At 35.1% G+C, this 25,345-nt stretch overlaps 1 protein-coding gene across 1 annotated transcript in view; it reads right to left on the reverse strand.

Annotated features, from left to right (window-relative positions):
• DPYD (dihydropyrimidine dehydrogenase) overlaps positions 1 to 25,345 on the reverse strand; it is an 863,978-nt gene that overhangs the window by 252,336 nt on the left and 586,297 nt on the right. Inside the window, 1 exon segment of the mRNA XM_030327163.1 lies at positions 23,159 to 23,242. Coding sequence (XP_030183023.1) covers positions 23,159 to 23,242 — 84 coding nt within the window.

The following is a 25,345-nucleotide window of genomic DNA, read 5'->3' on the forward strand; positions in this document are numbered from 1 at the left end:
GGAATAGAAGTGATAATCAAGGAAATAATAGAATAAAAATTCTCTGAGTTAAAGAAAGACTTCTGCCTTTTGACTGAATGGGCTCACTAAGACTCAGACAGGATTAATTTTATAAAAAAGCCACACACCTAGACATAATCAGAGGAAATGTCTGACCTCCAATGCTAATGAAAAAATTCTTTCTTCTACCAGAACAAAAAATAGTTTTCTTACAAAAGAAAGATTATCTGACTATGCTATTAAAAGAAAAGGACTATGATCCAAGAATCTTTATACCAGCCAATATAATACTCAAATGTTAAGGGAAAAGCACAATAGTTTTCAACATTCAAGGATTCAGAAAATATGCCACCCATGTACTGATATCTTATCTGAAGAAAATACTCAAGGAAGTACTCCCAACCTCATGAAAATTCAATCAGAAGCAAATCTCTTCTTTCTGAGAAGGGGGAAGAAGAATAGTACAATAAACAGTATTAAGCAACGTGTTTCAATTTATATGATGACAACTCTATAACTAAGACTCAGAATATAAATTGTAATACAAGGTCTTCAAATTAAATATATATATTTTAACATGGTATTTTTCTCATATGCCATGTGAATACACTGGACATACAATTGACTACAAGAATACCTCAGCGGTTCCCCCCCTGCCCAAATAGTGGTTTTATTCAGTAGGTTCTTAATTAATACAAGTTTAATAAAAACCTATAACCAAAATTTTTCACCTACTCAGTAAAACTCAGGAATTGTGGAGGGAAGAAAGTAGAGGGAACATGGCAGTAATTTGTCTAAAAGTCTCTAAAAGAAGTAGAGAAAGGAGGGGTTCAGGAGTAAAATGGGCAAGTAGGCTGTCCTATTACGGCCTTCTCATTATTGACTTTGAAATATTAACTGAGAACTATTACTTTATATATCATTGAGAGCAGAAGAATAAAAGTCCCATGTTGGAGTAAAAACAAACAAAAACAAAAACGAAAACAGGAAATAAGGGGAAAAACCCAACAAAGTAAATAAATAGAAAACACAAAATAATATGAAATGATGACTCAAACAGATCGATTACCACTGTATGTTTGAATAGGCCGAATTGCCTATCAAAATAAAAAATATCTAGATTGAGTTAAAAAACCAAATAGCTAAAATAGAGAAAAAAAGAATTCAGGAATAGCATTTTAATGTTAAGTATGAAAATCTAGACAAGGTAAAGAATGATATTATATAATGATAACATGTATGATTCCCAAAACTATAGGCAGAAACTATATTGCAAGCAATATAAGGCAGATAATAGAACTTTAAGGCTTAGCCTAAGACTCATAACTCTAGGAAACAAATAAGAAAACATATGAAAACAATGATAATATGACATTTTAATAGATCACTTTTAGATTCTGACCAATTGACCAAACTGAAAAATTAGCAAGGATATAGATAATTTGAATGATACAATTAAAAAGCTTGATTTAACAGATAATGTGAACTATGAAACACACATAGAACATGTATTTTTCTCATATACCATGTGAATACACTGGACATACAATTGGCCACAAGAATACCTCAGCAGTTTCCCCCCAAATAATTGTTTTATTCAGTAGGTTCTTTGAGTAGAATCCAATAAATCTATGCATTAACCACAATGGATGACCTAGCATACCCTTTCATCCACTACTGATATTTGCAGGACAGTGACAATAAGGCTGAGTCACAGAGGAAATTGGTTCAATAGATAGAGAAGGTATTGAGGTATCAGGTTGTCTTCACCTTTCCTGAGTCAGCTGTACTACCATTCCTGTGGTTTGGCTCAAGTCAAGAATTTCCCTCATTTGGCATAAGCTAGTTGGTCTTCCTTTTATGTTTTCATCCAAATAAAAGGGTCAACTAACACAACATCCTGTTTCACTCTTTGCCTCTACATATTTATGCAGACATATATATTGAATTTATATAAACACCTTCAATTATCTCATGTTGAATTACAAAGATTTCAAATTAATGCTGATAACCTGAGATTCACATAGCTATGTGCAAGCCTTTATAAATTAGATTGTTCTCATTAACCCTTCTTTTTTTTCCAGAAGTGCATAATTTAAGAAAACAGATCTGTTGAGTACAGGATATACTTAGGAACCCAGAGAATTTTTGAATTTCTAACTTCTTTCACTGAACATAGACCACCCCATTAAAGATGAACATCTTTAATGAACACCTGTCTTAGCATTTAAAAAAGTAAAATTTACCTTAAAAATGTTTTAGTTTTACCTACAAAGTTACTGGTTCTTATTCCCTTTATCTCAAAGCAGATGAGTGTGATGATCTAATATGAACAGCTGGTGTTTGGGTCAGCCATATTATTACTTTACGTTTCTCTCCTTCATGAAGACTGATGCCATTTTCTATCCTCAGTGTTCTAGCAGTGCTAAGAGTGGCTGCAGAAGTAAGTTTCCACAGGTGAAGCCTAACTATTCCAGCGGTGGGCTGAGGCAGGCTCTACATTCAATGACATCAGGTTGTACCTTATAATTGCTGTGGTGGAGCATTTATACCATAGAAACCAGCAAATGCTACAAATCAGGGGTTTGTTTTCCTATGGAGCCAGTTTACCGGCTGAATTTTTCCCAGGTAGTTGATTTGACAGAGTTTGGAATCTCATTGTCTTGTGGGAGGAAATAAAGTAGAAAAAAGGCCCATTAGACACTGATTATGTTCCTCTTGAATAAATGAATTTATTGCTGAGAAGTAGAATTTTTTTTAAGTCATGCATGGAGTCCTTAAACTAATAATTTTGGTGAATGGTAAGTCTAAAATATTGTCTTATAAAATTATAAGTGGAGGAAAAAAATAGTACTTTTGCTTAAGGCAAGTTAAAAACATGATCTTGTCTACTTTCCTCTTTTTAATCTCCTATATTCTTGTAGTATTGAATCTTTCTAGTTTCTACTTCCAAGAACAACTAATTTAATTTTTCAAAGGATGGCTGGAATGGCATTTCAGTGAATAAGAATTTTTCATATTATGCCTTAATAAAACTTGGAGGCCTGTTATTATATAGGGAAAAAAATTACCAAAGCTTTTTCTTTCTGATAAAGCACTGAAACATTATTATTACTTCATTCAACATAACAACACTAAGCAGAAGTGGACTTATGTTCTTAATGTAATTGATCAATGTACAGATGAGTATAACCAGTTTCAGGTTCAAAGTCATATATGGGAACATGAATGGAAATCTCTTTTAATTTGCATCCACCAAATGTCCAGAAAAATAAGAAAGGTATAAAGACAAAGTCAAACCCGAGCACAGAAAGTGTAACACTGATGAATGTACAGAAGTCTCAAAGATGGATTTGAGTTGGGAGTTGAAGTCTGGATAAGAGAGTTGTCAGAAGCATGCAGAACTCTGGCACTCAGGGTTTTGAGCTGTTTTTATTTGGTGGCCTTTGCAATTTCTGCTCATGAAGGGGCTTATCATCAGTACCCCCCTACCACTCACTATCACCACCACACTAAGAGAGACAATTTAATTTATTTTTATGACAGAGGCCAGGTTTTGAAGTCTGGATGAAGTCTACTAACTGTCCTATATTTGACTTACAGTTTCAGGTACAGTATTTTTAAAAACATTATTAAAACAAACACGCAAAAGAAAAAAAAAACAACCTTATACAAATACTGAGATTCGGTACATTTCCTCTATGTTATAAAGGTCTTCTAAGATTCCTGTGTGTGTTTGTGTGTTTAATTGTCTCAGCTATCTTCTATGAACTGAGAAAGGCCTTCCTTTGTTTGAATGTGACAGATCAGTTAGAACTGTGGCAACTACCATTTACAGCTATTGATTTCAATGTGACATTAAAGGCCCTAAATTCAACCATTATTCTCTTCAATTGTCACAAACAAAGGTTAATAATAGTTGAGTTTGGACTGAAGGAATCAAGTAAAGATTGCCAACTGAAATTAGCACATTGTTTCTCTGTGAGTCACAAGTCAGTAAGAGGGTCTGTGTTCCTCAGATTACATGTATATTATCATTGTTTTAAAAATGTGCTTTTCTCCCAGAAGTAATATTTGAAATACAGAAGAGGAAAATGTAGTTTCATAAGAAATCATGCCATTTAAAATAATAAATAATTTAAAAATATATTTCTCCTTGCACAGAGTAAAAACATTTTGTTTTGTTGCTTCTACTGCAGCAAAATAATGTTTCTCATAACTGTAAAAAGTGGTATGTAGCATGATTAAACAATATTTCAACCCTTTAGTTCATGCAGAGGTTACCAGCTAGAGGGGAGAAAGGTTTGATTAGGTTTATGTCTTCCATGAAAAATTTTAAAAGAAAGCATACAACTTCTTTAATATATGAGTGCTGAAGCTACAAATGGCTTTCTCTCATGGGCAGGTATGAAAGAACAAAATCCCTTTACTATAATAAATAGGTAGATAATAGCTGGTAAGATATTATAAATCTTCACAAACTCAATGGCAAATTTAAAAACTCTATAAGTCTTTACAATTTCAACTTGGTTATGTTTATATCATGATTTACTACCTATTTATTCTTTTGGTAAATGGTAAATAACACTTCGTGTGCTGTGGCCACCACTGTTAATGTTTTTAAGAAGCATCTTATTTTAAAAATTACTCTAATAATTTTAATTAGAGCATTGCCAAATTACACTTCTAATTAGATGGAAATTAGCCATTTTTTGGACAATTTCATGGAAAGGAATCCTAGATCAAGTAAAATGAGTTTAGGACAATTTATTTTTAGTCATTATTTCCAAAAAACAAAGAGACTGTTCCCCAAAGTTAACCTGTCCTTGTTAATAACTATTTTAAGGAATTTTGGAAATGGAGGGTACAATTTCAAATACACTTGGTTTATTCTTTGAGTAGACAGACCAATATTTCAGCCTGAGTTAATGGCACATAATAGCAATTCCTAGCTTAGTAACAATAATGGTAGTGAAATTGTTTTAACTACAGAGTCACATCCTGTGCGCTCAAATATAAAAATATCCTGACTTATTGAAATAGTTATATTTTAAAACATAATAGTTAACAATTGTTCCCATTTAGACAATTGTATAAAGTAAATAAAATTTCCTCCTTCCCAATCTTAGAGTTTCTATCCACTAGGAGCAATAATGTGTATCTTTTTCATTCTTTACCCTATGTTCATATAGGTATATCTCTATATAGTTATATACTGTCATTGAATAAAACTTCAACTTTTTGCTTCGCTGTATGTATATATATGCATATGTATATATATATATATATCTATATATACACACACAACACACATTGAGTACATGTGAAACTTGTGTTTCACTTATTCCTCTGGATTAAGACATAGATCTACCTGTTTATGTAATGATTTACATTAACTGATCTGGGGGGGGGGGTTGTTTAAAACAACCTTGCTTTATTGAAGTAAGACCACATAGTTCACCTTTTTATGCAAGACCACATAGTTCACCTTTTTTATGCATTGCTTGACTCAACATATTAATATTTTTGTTTGGTGTTTTGTATCAATGTTTATGAGAGTAGCCTGCAATTTCCTTTCTAACGTAGGGTTTCAATACTAAGGTTATGCCTGCCTCATAATATGAGTTGAGAGAGTATTCCTTTTTTTGGTGATAGTTCATAATAGTTTAAAATCTTTCCTCTGAGCACTTTTCACTTTTTAAGCCAGTATTGAAAGGCCTGCTTTTTCCCGTGCACTAATGACCAATCTGACTGGAATGCTGGTCAGCCATCCTAGAGTTAAAATGGAAATTAGGAATCTTTTTGACTAATTAGGTTTCAAACAGCTTTTGCTGTACAGTATATTCATGGACATTAAGAAGGCATTGTCACAATTAAGGTTTTTGAAAAAATCCTTTCCAAGAGGATGTTTTCCATCAACAAACAGAAGCAAAATTAAATGCCCGATTAACAAACATAATGTCCTCTTTAATAATTCTCAGCACTCTGGTAATTCTGCTAATATTACTGTGCTATCTACAATTCTTTTCTTTTGTTTCATGTTTTGAATAATTCAATTAAAAGTCTGACAAAGCAATAACAAGGGATTAAATGTTGTTGAATTGTAATTCAAAATAAAAACATAAGCTCTTTCGGAGTATTTATTAAAAATTCTACAAAACCTTTTCAAGTATATGTGATTGTTGGATTCTACAAAATAAACAGTTAACTGCTTAGCCAAGTTGCCCTGCTTCTTCTTCTGTACTCTGCATTCACTGAAATGAGGAAAATAAAAATGTATAAAACTGAACGAAGTTCTTCACAACAGACCACTTGGGAAGGGCTCTGGGATGTCTCTATTTGACCTACATCAAAGAAGAGTGATGCCTTGCCTTTGCCTTTTTTTATCCTGTAGTATGAGGAAAACACGAGCACTGCACAGCAGAAGTGCCTGAGAATGCTCATTTGCCAGGGTTTATAATTGTGGTCCTTTATCTGAAAACTATTCACATACAAGGCAATGTGAAGGATGTGAAAAAGAAGACGACACGGACTTTGCCCTTAGAAAGGGTTTCCTCTAGTAATAGAGGTAAACAAGAGTTACTTTCATGTGTAAACTTATCTCACATGGTGGTGGGCAGAAGGAAGCCAAGAAGGTGTGTAGGGCAAGGAGAATATGGACCAAAATAACACTCTAAGATCCAATACCCCCATTATAGTTGTAACTCAGCTCTCATCAGAATCCATGATGAAGAAAGATAAGGTAGGGAAATCGCCCATTCTTACATACAGGTCCAAAGCAAATTAATACAGCTCGGCATCCTTTTACAAGAGGAGCTATGAAGTAAAAGGGTGCAAGCCTGCAGTCAGAAACTCTGACCTTGCGTCCTGGCTTGGCCATTTCCTGCCTGCGGGATTTTGAACAAATTGCTTAATCCTTCTATGCTTTGGTTTCTTTATCTCAAAAACAGGGATAATGTTAGTAGTGGCTCAGAGGGTTGGTTGAGAATTAAATAATATGATCTACCTAAAATGTTAACACATTTCCTGGCATAGAATAAACTCTCAAAAAATGAGAGTTATTAACTGTTAGCAATGTAAGCCAATCCTACAAATTCTTATTAAAAAACTAGTGATGATTCTAAGAGAATCAGAAACCATAAGGCAGATTCAAACAAGAAAAATGCCAAGTAAACAAAAAAGGGAAAAATATATATAATTAAAGAAATAGAAAGATAAAGTTAAATACGAGAAGAAAAATGAAAATTCAGTGAGATAAAAGTAGTCTCAGACCTGAGAACCACCCATATTGAGGGCTGGGAGAGAGAGAGGTAAGAATGAGGAGGGGTGGGTGACCAAAGAAAAAGAAAGTCATGAGGACAGTGAAACCTTTTTAACTAAAATTAAACTCTATTATAATACTGGCGGTGGTGAACTATTGGAAAGAATTAAATACTCAAGCCATTAGACTTAGTGCGAAATGCCATACTTAAAAGCTCCCTAATTTGAAGATTAACACTGTATACGCCCAAATTTTTTGAATAATCTAGTCCTCCAAATGGATCTATTTTCTTTCTTATGCTGACAATTTATACTAGAATGTGGGTTGCCCATAACAGTTTTATATTTAGTCATTTAGTCATTTTATATGTAGTCATAGTTAGCCCAAGACTGGGCTACTTTTGTAGGCAACTATCCCATCTGACAAATCCAAGGTTAACTAAAAATTTGGGGTAGAGGGTCTGTGGAATAAATTAACTGATAAAGCTTATTTTTAAAGAGTGACAGTTTTGCTTTAAAATTGGCTCTATTCAAGGCACAGGAAGAACTGAGCTTCAGTTATTCGTGATGCTAGAAGTCACAAAATCAGAATAAAGAAATATGACATAATTTTTCCATGTTGTTTCATATACTGAGTTTAAAATATTATCACTTACTCAAGTGTTTATGTCATATGTGGAATCTGGCTGATAAAAATGCAATAGCAGATTCAAAAGAGACTAGTATTGCTAACTTTTAAAAATTAGGGCACCATGTCAAAGACATGAAAAATAGGAACAGTGCCTTGTCAAGGCAGAGCCATTTAGTAATGACATGGGTGAAATTCTATAGGGTGAACCAGATATATTTATGCCAAAGCCAGTGTTGTTTGGTGGAATCAGCTATAAAAACCTTGACCCACAGGAACAAATCTGTGAGAGGTTCCTGATGTTCTTATCATCTATCCTGTCACCAAGAATATTTTCCCTATAGCACCCTTTATGGATGTAAGTGTTCTAAATGTCAAATTTACTTACTTACTTTTAGTGCATTACCTCCCTTTCACTTTTACAACTATTTCATAGCTCTTTATATCTATCCTTCCCTCTGTTTTCTTCCAACACAGAAGGAAATAATTAAAAATTGGAAATGTGAAACACATAAGACTCTAACATGAGCATTTCACTGCTTCTGGAAGCTGACAGGACAACCGACTTGTTGTAAGTGCATAAAATGAGCTATAGTACACGTTTGGGAGTTTGTTCTGAAAGGCCAATTAGTAAAAATAAAAAGAGAAGTCATCCACATGCATTTGCAAAATGATATTCAAGGGTCTAGTGTTTCTTTAAAAAAAAACTGATGTAGGAAAAAATTAAGGGGTGCAATTCAATGTGCCAAGAAAAGAGAGAGAAATTACAGAATGAAGAAAACACTTAGCTGGAAATTTGGAAACATGAGAAGGGTGGAGAGATTAAAAATATAAAGGAAACCAGTACAGACAGAAGAAATCATTTAATATTTTCTGTAGAAAACAGTAAGCTAACTTTCTTGAGCTATCATAGCAGTGTCTAAAATAACAACTACAACAAAAATTAAAATAGCAATAACCCTGGAATAAAATAAATCTAAAAAGTAGAGAAAGGAAACAGAGGTAGAAACTAAAAATCGAAGGTGATTCAGGAGAAATGGATTAGAAGACAGGAAGTTTATAAAATGAGAAAATAAGCAAATAAAAGCAAATAGAGATAAAAAACATTTAAAAGAAACAAGGAACTAAATACTGTAAAAGGAAGAGTTTAATTGTAGATGTTTACTTAATTCATTGCTATTTAATGAGTATACATATTGATATAATTAAATTCAGCTACTGCAAATATTATAGAAATCCATAGCCACACCAGAGGTCAGGTTACCATTTCTGTGGGTTTTTGTTTTTTGTTTTTTTTGGGGGGGAGTTTTTTTTTTTGTTGTTTGTTTTGTTTGTAATTGCAACACAAAAGTGGGTTTGAAGAATCTGGCACATTCTCAGGTGTTCACTGCCAACAAGATTTGAGCTTTCTAATCCAATGCAGTGAATTTAGTCAGAAAAATCACAAGTTCTTTGTAAATATATCTGAGTAAAAACGGGAATGCTAGGTCCAAAGGAGTCAAGGTAGAAAGAGGGAGAAGGCAGAATGACAAATAATATGTGGTGTGGCCACAGAAAGAAGAAAGAAGTTAGGGATAAGGGACAGGAACAGGTAAAGAATGCAAAAACAACCACCACCACCACCACAACAACAACAAACAAAAAACAAAACTCACAGTGACCAATGTTTAGAGCACCTGCACAATTCCTGACACATTATAGTTGCTCAGTGAATAACTGGTGGATTAACTGAATCAGTGGATGTTCCAACTACCAGAACCATCTTTTCAGGCTGTATTCATCAATGGAAAAACAATTATGGAAATAGCAGATAGATAGATTTGAGAGGAAAAGCGTTAAAACAACTGCGACTTTGGAATAGACCTAGTCTTGGAGAAAAGAGAAAGGTATTGAATAATCTAAAATTAGGAACAAAAACTTACAGATTCTATGTGAATTGATCCACAGGGAAGAAATAGGTCTGCACTGTTCCCAAAGAACTATTCTACTGGTTGCTTTGATTGTTTTTTATTGCCATCAGCCTTGGCACTCCTCTGGACATGTGTTTTGGATTCTTGGAGCCAAAATGAATAGTACATACAGTAAAGTGCATCTATCCTGAAGGGAAAATGACAACCACATAACACCATGTAAAAGAATGCCGACAAAAAGAGAATTTGTTTTTCTGCATTATATGAGACAATAAGGCAGAAAGAGAAAGAAAAGTAAAGCAAATGACTGCATGACAGAAAAGGAGAACGAGGCTCACAACACACAAGACCAAGGAAGGGAGGTAGGGGGAGAGCCCACGAAGGCAGAAACAAGGTAACAAAAAGGACAAAACCAGCAGCAGAAAAGAACTGTCAGACACAAAACCCTCAAAACAATAGATAGGAAAAAAAGGAACAAGATGACAGGAAAAGAACAGCATGGAATCTAGTAAGAAAAAGAAACAAAAATTTCAAATAATGGATTTTCTAACACCCCTGCTGTTCCGCCAGTGCATTGTGTCACAGTCTCACAGAGCAGTGCATAATTTATTATGGTCACTCACTGCCAGGCTGCTATAAAGGGCAACAGCTATATGAAAATACTCCCCACCGCTGGATGGCTTAATGATCTACCCTTTGTAGAGGGGCATGGCTGTGGAATGGCAGGCGAGGGCGGCACCACTTCTGGGGCTGGATGGCGCTCTGCATATTTAGTGCTCTCCACCAGCTGAAAAAGGGGTGAATTCCCTCGTGGGTACTTCTGTGGGGGTTCTTCATCCCTCTTCAGCTTCTGCCGAATAATCACCAACTAGCACAAGTTGTTTCTTAACCACACATTGCCTCCTTTATGGGAGGGGTGATGTCAAATTTAAGCAACAACAACAAAAAATGAATTTTTAAAATGGAAACAGACCTTGACAATTAACATTCATTATTGTAAAACTACACAACGTTTTAATCATGTCTGGAGATTACAAAAAACCAAAAACAACCTGTTAGGTTTCTCTATCGAATTTGGATACGGAAAAAAAAATTGATAACACATAAAAATAAAGATCGTTCAAATCTTTTTTTGCCAATTATTTTGAGGCAACTGGCCTTTTCCAGAGCATTTATGCAGAGGAACTTTCATTACTTCCACAAATAGCACTATTTTCAAAGAGAGATGCATCGTTAAGATAAATAGCAATAATTTCTATGCTTAGTAAGTCAGGGTTTTCTTGTTTGAGAGGCAGCAGTGCCTGAGGCTAGGAGCATAGGCTGTGGAACCAGACATCAGGATTTGAATCCTGAGGCTGTCGTTTACTTGCCACGTGACCCTGCCACGCTTCTTACACTTTCTAGGTTCTCACAGCTGTAAAATGGGAATAATAATAGTCACTGCATCATAGAGTTGCAGTGAGGATTTCATGAATTAGACTTATATCAGGTATCATAACTGCTCTCAAATAATGGAAGAAGTGACATTCAGGGAGCATTTGTAATCCAGAACTGGTTGCCATTAGGTGGTGGGCATGGAAACAGGTGAAAATCATGTCCTTAATTTCCTGGAGGCCAGGCTGAGGCAGATTATTTTCTGTCTCTCCCTTCATTCCTGGATAGTGGCCTTGTTTACATAGAATAGCAAGTTTGCAAAAGGAACAGAGAGGCAGCCATTCTGATGTCTTTCATCCTCCAAACTCCTACAGTAACAAGTAAAACTTCTCATTGTTATTTTTTTAAATTTATTCTTGAGAGAGAGAGCATTTGAAAAGGAGAGGGGCAGAGAGAGAGGAAGAGAGAGAATCCCAAGCAGGCCCAGCACTGGCAACGTGGAGTCTGATGCAAGGCTCAAACTCACAAACCATGAAATCATGACCTGAGCTGAAATCAAGAGTCAGATACTTAACTGACTGAGCTACCAAGGCCCCCCACAAAAACACTCACTCTTAACAACAACAACAATGACAACAAAATATTATTGGGTTCCAAAGACAGAATATTTGAAAAGGAGATGGACTCTTGTCCAGGGCACAGGGAATAGTGAATAATATGTATATGTTAATAGTATGTACCTGTGGAAAAAAACAGAATGGATTCAAGACACAAATTGGAGAAATCAGACACATGAAACATAACATGGTTGAGGTGGAAAGAGAACAAACCAGGACAATACACTGAGACTGGTTTTAGAAAGAAGTAAAATGATTTGAGATATAAGTTCTTAACTTACAAAAAATCAAGAATGGCTATACTGAGTCCTATTCATAAAGCACTCTGCTCAAGATCTCATTGCCAATGGCACACACACACACACACACACACACACCATTTTGTATGAAGACTCAATTCAATTATTCATTCATTCAAACCTTCTGTCCAAAAATTATTTATGGAAACTACCATGTACCAGAATAACATTAATCCCTGGGTATTTAATATGGAGCAAGTCACTGTAGCCTCAGTCCCTATGTCTATAATGTGTTCCATCTTCCTCCTCAAAGTTGACTGAGGAGTAAGTGTGAACCCATGTGTAGAAATACCTAGCATAATACCTAGAATACAAGGCACACTCATTGAATAAACTCAATTTTTATTCTCCATATTCACTTTATTCTCTCCTTCTCTTTTATTAATTTCTTCTCTTGGGATATATCTATATTATAGTAACTATACTTGCATTGCAGTGATCTCAAAAATATAAATCTGTATTTACTATATATATTGGGAAAATCATATTTCACTTTATTTATCCTAAATCCATCATCTCTATGAGAGCGTAAATATCAAAATATGTTTAATATTCAAAATGTTTCATGGATAATCTTTTAATTGCTTAAAATAAAGATGGTTCCATTTATTTTTTAAAAAAATTTTTAATGTTTATTTTTGAGAGAGAGAGAGGGAGAGAGAGAGTGGGGGAGGTGCAGAAAGAGAGGGAGTTACAGAATCTGAAGCAGGCTCCAGGCTCTCAGCTGTCAGCACAGAGCCTGATGCAGGGCTCAAACTCATGAGCTGGGAGATCATGACCTGATCCAAAGCTGGACACCCAGGTGCCCCTAGGATGGTTCCATTTAAAAGAAAATTTTTGCAAAGAGCTTAGTTGTGGGGACTGGAGAGAGTATACTGAAAATACCAGAATCACAGATATCAGTAAATGGCCTAGGGTTTGAAAGGTGGAGGTCCCCTGGGAGCTGGGATTAGGAACCATAGATTTATCTGACGCTAGGTCATTAGACGGATTTAAAATGCTTATCTGTCATGGGTAAGAATGAGTCATCCACTACACCATGGAGCAAAGAAGACAAAGTAAGAGAGAGTAAAAATGCTGAAGACATCATCTGCTTTCCTGGATCCAGATACTCATGAAGTCAACCTCAACCTTATACCATCAGTTACATCAGCTAATACATCTGTCTTAATTTATAATACCAGAATTCCTCCATCAGCACGCAACAGAAAGCTAAGAACTACCCTGTCACTTTTTTTTTTTCCTCAAAACACATAACCAACCCATCCTCAAATGTTGCTGGACATACTCCTTATCTCTGGTATATCCATTTCTCCATCTCTATAATCGCTTCCCTAATCTAAACCGTAAATCACCACTATTTTTTACAATAACAACTGTAAAGCTATTTCAGACAGCCTTCTTAGGTCCAATCTCATGTTCCTCTAGTTCTATTCTCTCCAAATGAAAATACAATCATATCATCCCACAATTGTTACCATCCCACCCACCAAGAAGATGCACAGGCCCATGCACACACATGTGTATGCATATGCACACACACACGACAAACCTTTTAATAACTTTCTGCTGCTGTTTGGATAAGATCAAAAGGCTCTACAACATGCAACTTATGGGCTCTTAAATAGTCTAACCTGTATTTTTTCCTTTCCAGTATCATCTTGTGCCACATGTGTCTGCTTTAAGCACCCCATTCTTCTTTCTTGCCCTTCAACTTGCCTTGTTTCAACCACAAGGTTTATGTGCATGCTGTGTCCACTGCCTGGAATGCCCTAACCCACCCCAATCATTTCACTTAGTTAAAAATGCTCTAAAGATTTCAGTTATCAGATCTAACATCACTTCCTTATATAATCCTTCCCTGACCCTTCAAGTATCATAGACCACTACTTCATGGTTACTATGCCATTTATACTTTATTTTTTTGTGGGGTTATTTGTCCAATATATGTCTACTCTACATAATGGAAAGCTCCATGAGAAAAGAGAACCTGTCTGGTTTTGCTCATTATTATATTATCAGCATTTCACACAATTCTTGGTACATGATGGATATCCTAAATATTTGTTGAATGAATAAAAGTAGAGATGGTTTTGGGAGTGCAATAAATACTACAGGATCTCTATAATCTATTTTTCCTAAATGAAAAGGCTGTTCTCTAAAAGTTTGAGACTGAGGTGATAAAAGGTAGGAGAACGAAGAGTGAACATGGGATAGAAGAATAGAGAAAGGACACTAGAAGTGAAGGGATCTGATTATTCCTTCATGTACCAAGTTCTCCCATATTAGGCAAAACATGATTAGAGGAAAAACAAGAATGACATGCCTATTGTGTTGCCATATGAATTTTGGTGTAGTCAAGAAAAGAAAAATGTTGATAAAAGAAAGCTGGCAATAGAGATCTCCATCCATTTGATAGAGGGCTAAAAGTTTCACAAATAAGAAAAAAAACTGTATGTTATTTTCTGATGCATCATTAACATGCATTAAAGTAATAAATGATTTTGCAACTTGATCTATGAAAACTATTAAAGCTGAATAAACCCAGTAACAACAGATAGAGAAAGAAAGCACTCAAACTAGAAAACATAAATAGTAAATACCATGAGGAAAGAAAGATATTCAAAACATCTCAAAGTGTCTATAATTGATATTCATGCTTTAAATTGATATCTCCTTAGACAATACTTTTTTGTAGTGTATATATTTATTAATCATACTGTTACTTAATAAAGTGATTTTTTTGGTGAAAGAAAACAAAGTTAGTTACAAAACATGGCTGTCATTAAGATTTCTGCAATGTAATCAACATCAAGACAGACTTCCTATTTGTAGAAAATCTGTTGTTCTCAGTAAGCATCACTTCATGTGTATCTGGCCGGGGTGGGGATGGGGGGGGGGTGGGTCGTAATAGTTCTCTGGGAATGAGGCTGCTAAGTGATAGTTAACAAAAGCCATAGAGTCTTTGATCTTGAATCAATACTCCTGGGCTATAAAAATGCCATGATTATAATAAATCTATTTTCCTTGACTTACTTTTTTTGGGGTGGGGTTAGCAATATTTCCTTCAGTAGTCAGGCAAATCCACATGCTTCCTTCCTGACAGTGCTCACCTGCTCCCAGCTGGAAGCCATAAATTGATTGCACTCTAAAAGGCTGCTTCTACCCCAGATGGAAATGTATAAAAACTTTATCTCTGAGGTACAAGTTGCCTTAATTTTAAGGTCTTCTTGACAATGGTGGCTCTTTTGCCTTCTTTTGATTTGTCTTACTCATTATCCTCTCTCTTGCCTTATTGTAAACTCCGCTGCCTCTGACTCTCTTAGCTCTTGAGTGCTTAACAGGTTTTGGTCCAATCTTGCTTTTTTAGCCTAATATGTAGTATCTTTTACTCCTGAGTCTTTTGTGGCTTTTAATAAATGACTCAGTCTTGCTTGACAGTTCTTCCAAATATTCTAGGCTAGTTGGATCTGTGACTGGATCTTTCATCTCATTCATTGCCAGTAATTTTGCTTTCTAATTTTGTTTCTACTCTGTACTGCTTATGCCTGTTATTCTGGCGTGGCATTATGCTACCATGATACCACTGATTAAGATCATAGCCTCTCCCCAACCCACTACCATGTCTCTCGCTTTGGTCAAAGACATTTTCAGTTTATCTTTATGCTGTAAGTCAGCAGGCATATAGAAAACTCTGCTATCCTTCTCAAACTTACTTGTAATGTGATCATTTGAGGGTGATTAGAAAAAAAAAACATTGTGAAATGCTATTGCTGCTTTATTTTGGGAATATAACAAATGATGAGTACAATAAAGACCATACTAATATATATTTAGATGCCTTGCTTGCAACCTTTCAACAGTGGTCTACCTATCTGTACTACATATAATTTTTTTAACTGCCACATGATTGTTGTCATAGACATAAACAATGATACCCCCTGACCTACAACTGGTATTTCAGTTAGATTTAAATAGTACTGTTTTCTGCTAAAAATTTATAATTTTTAAGAGAAAGCAATCATTTTTATATCATTAACCAACATTAATATTAAAACTGAAAAACTCAAAGAGAATCAGCTTAAGGCAAAATATTGGCAGTAATAGAAATGCCTCTTACAGATCTCCTGTAGTTTTGTACTTATCCAAGCACCCATGTCTATGCAATTTGTTGAGAATTAAACTCAAATAAAAAGTTGGGCAACATAATATAGTATAAAGCAAATATTTCTTTTTGATCAGAGATACTTTTCTCATAAACAAGTTGATTATTTATTTTAAAGCACTTCTAAAATTACAATGTCACAAGGAAAATAAAACAGAACAAGATAAGTCAAATGTATATGGGTAATATTAGACTTCAGTCACTTTTGCAGAAGCTTATATCATGCATCCATTTCTCATAGCTCTCCATGGAATGATGTCAATTCGCGATGTAATGATTTTCAAATCTGTGAATGTGATGTTTCATGGACTTAATCCACTGAAGCCATCCTAGACTATCCCATATTTATCCATTCAACTCACAGACCTCTAGTTCCAACTCTCTAGCCCGAATTTACATTTGTCTATGCTAATTAGGGCAAGATTAAACATCACATTCAGGACAATGTGGCACTTTTTCACACATGTATTTTATAGGGGCTAGAGTTAGAAGGAGTGAGAGGAATCAAGAACCTGAAACAGAGGACATCTCATGGGCCCATACCAGACCAGTATCAAAAAGTAATTCTAACTCAGCAGTTATCCTCACCTTAGATCCCCAAGAAGAGGTCAGGGATGTCACTGTTGATTCACTTGTATTTTACCACTGGTAAGACTCCCATATTCTTCCCATATCATTCCCTTTGGGATGTCTCATACTCCTGAGTTCCTGAATATCATGCCTCTGGGAATATAGGTAGTACTACGACTTGTCAGTTGTGTTGGCTTTAAAACCAGTATCTTTATATTGTTCCTCTGCAAACACCTGATAGGGACCTGATCCAGGCAGGATGTGGTCATTGCTCCCTGGACCCTGTACTACATATGATGAGATAAAGGGTCTGTTAACCCAGCTGCTGGAGGAAGGTTTTATTTCCCAATGGAAATGCTAGCACATCTGGGGCAATGTGGTCCTCACACTTAGTTTTGGATTCTATTCCTGGTGACAGACGTCTGCTCTCTGGCAAGGGTAAGAGTAATAATCTGTGGTTAATGTTTTATGAAAAATGTTGGCATATTGTAACAGAAACAAAGCCTTTCTCTCTCTTTTTTTAACGGGCATACAGAGTTTGTGTAAATTAAATTGGACATAGAACAGATCATGAGGGAAATATCAAAGTATTGTTTGGGTGATCTTAATTTAAGTCAATAATTATTTAACATCAGTAAACATTTTAAGATTTGCCACTTTTAAATCTGTTTGCTCTTACTTAACTAAATCAGCATGAAAGCAGGACTGCATATCTCTTTCCTGACGATAAAATTAATGTTAAGACTGTTTGAATTAAACATTTCAGTGTTTAGAAATTCTATGCAGAAGATGTGTGTAAATAAATGGAGGGAGCTGTGAGATAACAAGACGTAGCAGGTAATAACAATGGCGTTGCCATCTTTATCATCTTTATTAAGAACATTACTTTAACTGTGAAGCTACAGTGGTCTTCCCTCTAATTATACTATCATTTTGGACTTTTCTGTCCAAAGGAGTCATTATTGAAATAGGTGTGCACTATTTAGCAATCACACCTCCAAGGAAGACATTCAAACGACTGAAAAATGGGAATCCTATAAGGGCCAGGGAAATACCATCTTTGTAACCTCTTAGAATTATTGGGTAAAGAAATTCAAATTCATTAACGGGGATTCAATCTCTAGGTTACCACAGATTCAAATGAGAGTATGCATCTAGTTTCCACCTTTAAACCTGTTCACATATAATACATTCTTTTTTCTTTCTCTTGGAAACCTTAGTTGACTGAGAAGACATACTCAGTTAATAGATTAGATGTCACTTAAAATAGTATTAGACAGGTGATTTCTATTTAGATAATTTCAGTTGAAAAGATATGAATTCCAGGCAGAGAAAATAATAATATGCAGAAAGGTACAGAGTCAGGAGTTCCCAGGGCACTATACGGGCTTATTCAGTTTAACTAGAGATTTGGATACACTCAAATGAGCCATATGAAATACTGGACAGAACACCAGATGTGGGTCAGTGACAAGGGCGCCAAAGGCCCTGGGCCCTGCTAGTTTGGTTACCTCAGGAAAAGGCAAATGATGTATCTTCCCAGGCCCCAATATTTTCCTATAAATAATGGGGTCATACTGGAAAATCTTTAGGGTTCCTCTCAGTTCTAGAAGTCTGTGCTTTACTATGTCACATCATTGACACAAAGAAGGCAAAGAAGTAAATGGCTCATGTGAAAAATAACCCAAGAAAAAGCTTTATAAATTAGCATTTTCTGATGGCAGGAGAAAATCATTTCAAGAAGACCATACAACTAGTACTGAGAAGTCCTGTGAAGCATGCTGCCTTTTGCTCTTCCTTTTTGCCTTGTGGAAGATAAAATAGGAAGGTAGGAAGGCAAGGCATCTTATCCCATGCCTTCTGTCCACAACCCCCATCAACTGTTTCTTCTTTTGATAGCTGATGGAGGGCCTAAGAATTAAAGGCACCACTGGCTAAAGAAGGCAGCTTAGAGACTGTTCAATGTCAGGAACACAGAAGATAAGCAAACATCTTGGGAAGGGTTGGTTTTGATATTTAAAGGTTGAACTGGAGAAGCACATACTGATCAAACCCATGTTTGGGAACGAACACCTATCCTTGGTGAAATGTTTGCTGCTATTTACATGAACCACATACAGTGTTAAAAGAGAGCAGTAAAGGAGAGCAATCCTCGTTGCTACGTGGCCATGCAGGCCATCTGTGGCCATATCTTACTTCAAGAGAAGTAACAGAATGTTTCTCTCAAATCCACCTATTTTTCAAATGTTGGTAACGATTACAGAAACAAAATAAACAACAACAGAAAGCTATTCACATTTCTTCAGCTCTTGTCTGAATTTACATTAGAAGGTTCTGTAGGATGGAATTAAAAATACTCAATATAATTATTCAAGGACAAAAGAGGGGTATTCACCCAATGCCATAAGAACACTTTGTATTTAGGAAAAGGTGAAGACCTCAAAGAGATGCCATTTTATCTACATTTTATAGAATTTATTAGAGTACCATTATATTTATAAAGTAATATGCTGGCACAGGAAATTAGTTTACCCAGACTGCACATAGACAGCTTTAAATCTGAATGTTAAGACATCAGGGAGGCTCCCTTACTCCTGGGAGATGCAACATTTAAATAGTAGATTCAGGTTTGCTTCTGTTTTCATATATTTAGAGAAATGGGAATTTAGAACTATAAAGACTTTAGAGGTAACTTAGTCCTGCATTGAGCTTTCAGTTAATATTAATAATATTTAATGCTGACACTGGAATACCAGTTTACTAGGAATTGCTCTTGGCGACTTGCCTATTTCAGGCTTATATGCTAATCAAAGCTCAGGCCTTGGCAACCACTGACCAGATTTGTGACCTGGGAAGCCTGGAGGCTTCAGGTTTTTGTTGTTGTTTTGTTTTTGTGTTTATTTTACTCTTGTTGTTCTTGCTGTACAATGGAATACAAACTCAACCTATTCAGAGGGTTATGGTGAGGAGAAGAAGAAAGCTGAAAATATTTTTTCATGTTTGTAATATAACCCTGACTCTTTGGAGTACATACAACCAAAGCTGGAGCATGTTTTCACTTTTGCTTGAGCATCAACGTTATTGGGGGGTTCCATTTACTAAAATGGAAAATGTGATAGAAGATCACAGGCTGACATACAGAGTACAAAGACTAAGGGTTCTATTTTAGCCACAAGTACAAATTACAAAGTATTATTAAGCCAGAGCTTTTTAAAACAAAGGCTACTTAGATATTCATTCATCAAATACGGGAAAATATACCAAAATCTGAGCAGCACTGATCAATGTAAGTATAATTAAGAATCGCATATGTAACACAGTGACTTTTATGCAGGCCAGGGAAAATGTTAAAGTGGTTTTAAAAAGAACACTATAATATGCGTTCATTTATTTCTTTATTGTTTTTTGTTTTATCAATGCTTTTATGGGTAGTTTAAAAATAACATATTCACCTGCTACCTACAATGTTAGTGTTCACAGAATAGTAAAGCTGGAAGGCAGTTGGAGATCATCTGGTTCAAACCCCATAGTTTAGAGATGAGAGCTGATGTTTCAGAGGAGTGAGTGGCTTGATCAAGGTAATAGAGGTTGTTGACAGAAAGAATAAAGAATGAGACTGCCTTTAAACACACAGCAAGTGTTAAGTGTTTAGGATTTCATATGAAGTTTCACTTTGCAGGGAATATACAATTCAAATTCCCAAGGTCAGTTTGAGATTTTTTTTATTTCTACAAATTCCATTAATAAATATGATTTTTGTATATTGTGGAGTAGAGGTTATAGCCTTCTCTGTTCAAAAATTTCACAATATTTAGTCACTTATAGGAACATTTATAAAGAGTTTAAAATATAGGTATATGTTTAAATATATACATACATAGTTAATATAAAATCACTTAGATACAAAGGCAGTATTTTTCACTTATTGCATATTTGTGAGAAAATATATGAGACAATGGAAGAAAAATATGTTTAGAAAGGAAAATGTACTATACTGATACTCTGTCTCTTCTTAAGGGTCTAAAATTATGATTTCTGGAAACACCAGAAGTGGAAAAAGTGCAATAGAGTCTTTCCAATAGATAAATATTCTAGGCATGGAACTAATGTCAGCTTGTTTCATTCATGAAGCAAACACTTATCAGACTCTAGCAATGCACACAGCTCTGTGCTTTGCACACATAGAGCTTCCAAAAGATGGAACGGAATGCAGGATCACGCTACTATGGGGAAGAGAAATTAGAACAGCTTCTCAGTTCCCCAGCACTGAGTACAAATTTCCCATCCCACCAACTTACAAGTGTTCAAGACCAGGAATCTCAAAGAGAAAGGAAGAGGCAATAGGAACAGGAGTTAGAGAAAGAAAAAGAAAAGGAAATAAAGGAAAACATGAATAAGCTCTAGACATGCTTGTGCCCACCCTAAAGAGTCACAGTAAAGTTTTTTTAATGCACTAATATTCTTCCTTCCCTCCATTTAAAATATCGAACTTTCATGTGTCCTGAGGCAGAGCAACCATTTAAAATATATTGGATCAGAAATAATTAAATTAGTTGTATTTTTTAATGATATGATACAAAAAGAATATAATTCAAAAGAAAATTTCTAAATGTGGCTAATAGGAAGAACTGGCTTCGTTTTAGAGATTATAATTAACAAGTGAAATGGCAATGTTCCCAAGTTTCCTTCAGCCTAAGGTGTCATGGTTTTTGGAACATGTTTTCCAAGAGTTTTAGAAATCTTAATATTAACTCTGCAAAATTTTAACGCTTGGCATCCTCATTCAGTCAAAGGCTGTGCAAAAATTTATGTATCTAAATAACTCACTGGAGAGGATACACCTAAGACACTTAACAGCTGGGTAAGTTCAGATGTGTTCATAGAGCAAAAGCCCACTCTAAAAATTAAGCACAAGGTTGGGCAACATTTTCAAAATAATTGCCATTTCTGTAGCAAGAAATATATATTAAAACATACCCTCCTTTAAAACATTAGTCAACAGATTTAAATTTTCCATAGCTATTCTTCTCCATGTAACTAAAAAAATTCAGAAACTGTGGAAGGGATGGATAAAGAACCTTGACTACCTCAGGCCCTGTTCCAGGTGTCCTTTTTAAAAGCCTCCCTCATTTCAACCAAGTTACACATCTTGACACGCTAACTGTCACCCAATCATTGCCTCACAGAAGTCATGATTTAATATAATGATATTTTTCCTCTACTAATTCTGTAGCCACACTGACTGATTTTCTGGGTAACCTATTGTGAATGGAACACAGGATATACTTGAAAAACATTTGACTAGACCCTCCTCTCCTGCTGCTGCAAGAGAATGGTTTCTTCCTAAGTCACAAATCTATTCCGAATGTTAATTAAATATTTACAAGGTACTTTAAAATCCTTCCTGAACGCTAATATGAAAATAGCAACCTAGGTTCATTTGAATAGGCAGAAATTTTTGCCTTCCAAATTAAGGGCCTCTGGCCTCTAAGTTTAATTCAAGTAATCCACGGATTTGAAAAAAAAAAAGAATTGAGCACCTACTATGTACAAGGCCCTGTGCCAGATGTAAAGACAAAAGTAAACTTTTCGGGACTAGAAAATTTGTCATAAATGACAACATTGCATATTATTTAATTCACACCATTTCCCTCTGGGCTTAAAGGCCAAATTAGATGCAAAACACTCACCTTTTTAGCATTAAGCTTTTACCTTGCTCCTTAACATACAACACTGTATCTAGTTACATAAAAATGTGGTATTTTCTACATATTAACATATATTTCCACATTTTATTCATTAGGTTTTTGAAAGTATTTTAGCATGAAGTTTCCATTTATTGTATCCCAAAATAAAAATAGCATCAAAGTCCTTTCGCAACTCCCAAAACACAGTTAGGGAATAATGATCATATGCTAAAAAATGTAAAATGCAATTTGTGCTGTGCCCCATTTACTACAAAATCACTACGAACAATGCATTTTGTACAGTATATTGCTCCAGGGAAACTGGATCAGCATCAGGAATGAATAAAGAACACTGCATCTGAAATCAGCTAATTCTGCTTCAGTGCTTTTAAAAACTATTTGTTATGATATTGCTTCCTGTCAAGCACATAATGTGATATTTTCCTCAATAAAACTAAACAGTTGCTGTAATTTCAGTTTCCCTCATTTTCCACTTTTTAAGCACTAAATATTTAAACAATGCAGACCTGGAAGTCTCAAACCAGTCATCTGATCCACACATCTTCTTGCCTGAGGTACAGTTACTACCTATACAGGGGGCTATTCTGTCACACAGAAATACGTGAAGGCAGCTGTTGAGGTCCTTACCTGCCCGCAGGCCAGGCCCATTCCTCTTTCTCCCATGCCATGTGGACATGATAAATTTAACTCCAGGGCATCTGCTCCAGAAGCCTTTACAACGGGGAAGGAAAATGAAAGAAAAGGCAAAGCTTTATTTGCGTCCCGATGTGCTTTCACCATTCATAACATAGGTCACATTTGTCAAATTTAAACTCTTCTGTTTTCTGCATTATAGCTATCTTGTGAGGTATATTCTGACTCTCAAATTAGAATTTCTGTAACAACAGCAATAATAGCAACAGCAAATATTTTTTAAGTGCTATAAGAGGACACTCACTGTTCTATGTGCTTTATATTCGGTGTCTTTAATTCTCATAATCCTTGGATTAGCAGGACACCAAATTCACAGACAAGGAAACTGAAACACAGGGGAGTTAATGACAAGCCTCATGTATTAAGTGACACAGCAGAGATTTTAACTCAGGTCTGTTTGACGTCACATTTATTCTTCCCTACACAGCTTTTACTTTTATAGAAACAAATTTTACTAATTCTGGATATTTGGTCCAGGAAGTAGCAGTGCAAAGAAAAATACAGTAGGCTACCGGGAATGCACACAAGTAAAAATTTAAATGTTTTTAACTGAAAATCAATTGTATTGTATTGAAAATAAGTCCATGATAAGAAACATGAAGTGCAGATAGTTTTGTCTTTAATAATTAAATAGGATTCCAATTTAACTCATTAATTCATGAGTATACAAAATGGGTCCTGTGAAAATGAACACAATAGTTCACTCCTAGTGTTCTTAGACTACTTGAAGAATCGTAGAATTCTTGAGAAGTCTTCTGTCAAAAATTCTAAGAACAAGCAAAACACTTTTTTAAATAGTTTAATATGGTAATTTGAGGGATGGGGGATAAACTATTCAAGTTTACATATTATTTTACCTAACTTCTAGAATTTCTCCAACACCACAACTAGGTCAACTAGAAGCTTGAGTCAGTTGCCATAACATTATAGCATGTCTATTACATCATGCAAAGGCTTTAAAAATACAGTTCACTACTTTCTAAGTGTATCAACAGACCTAGCTGTTTCTTCAAGGGCTCACTTTTCTTCCTAATTGTTCAAGACTTTAGCCTATTTTTTTCTGCTTTGTAAATTGTAAGTAGGACCTCAACAAACTGAAGAATTCTAGCTAGCTATTTCTTGGTTAACCTTCTTAACCATCTTTGTTCATGAGTGAATCTGCTCTTTCTTTTACACATTTGTGAAAGTTCATTTGATCATTCAGCTTGTTTTCTAATACTGTTTCGTTATGGTTTCTGATTCCCTAATTCAGTTTTAAAATGCTTCATATTATCTGAAAATTACCGTGAATCATGCTGTTTGTTTTTTTTTTTTTTTTTTTCCCCTGCTGGTTTGGTGATGAGCATGAACAAAGCACAGCCTAAATTCTGAGTTCTAATCCTAGGTTTGCTAAGGAATCGGGGATACTTTAGGAAGTCAGTTGATCTTTGTCTCCATCTACTCAAGTATTAACTGTAGATAATAGGACCTATCTCAAAATCATGCCATGTGGGAATTACCAGCTTAATTAAAAGATTGTGCATTGCAATTATATACAGTATTGCATTTTTCTTAGTCTTAGTTATTTCAAATAGTTCCTTTAGACTTCTTTATTTAGTTGAAATGCAGCAATTAATAGCAAATCAGTTCCATAACATTTTGGATTAGATAAACTTTAGGTGGTATTTGTATATATTTACATTATACGTATTTCCTAAATTGTAAGTGAAAGCTAAGGTTACAATTAGACGATAATAACTAATATTCATTGAGTACTTACTTGCAATATGCCGGATACTTTACTAGGCTCTTTGTCATGAGATATATCATTAGCCCCATTTTACAAATGATAAAGCAGAGGTTACAAAGAGTTCAAGTGACTTGCTTAATATCTCTAATCTTGTAAAACCAAGTGTTTGAGTCCAGAGCCTATGTTTTTACTCACTATCATAACTTATCAGAAATCATTAATTCCAAGGCTGGAGTTGATACAGTGGGTTAAGAAGATGTAACATTTAACATCCTTAAAGCTTCTAAACTTGAAGTAAAATTAAAATCTTGTAAAACCACCTATCCAATTTAAAGGCTTTTCAGTGACTAATTAATAAAGATTTCCCCAGTATTATACACAAATACAAACAT

This window comes from Lynx canadensis, chromosome C1 (assembly GCF_007474595.2).
Source record: "Lynx canadensis isolate LIC74 chromosome C1, mLynCan4.pri.v2, whole genome shotgun sequence".
Lineage (NCBI taxonomy): Eukaryota > Metazoa > Chordata > Mammalia > Carnivora > Felidae > Lynx > Lynx canadensis.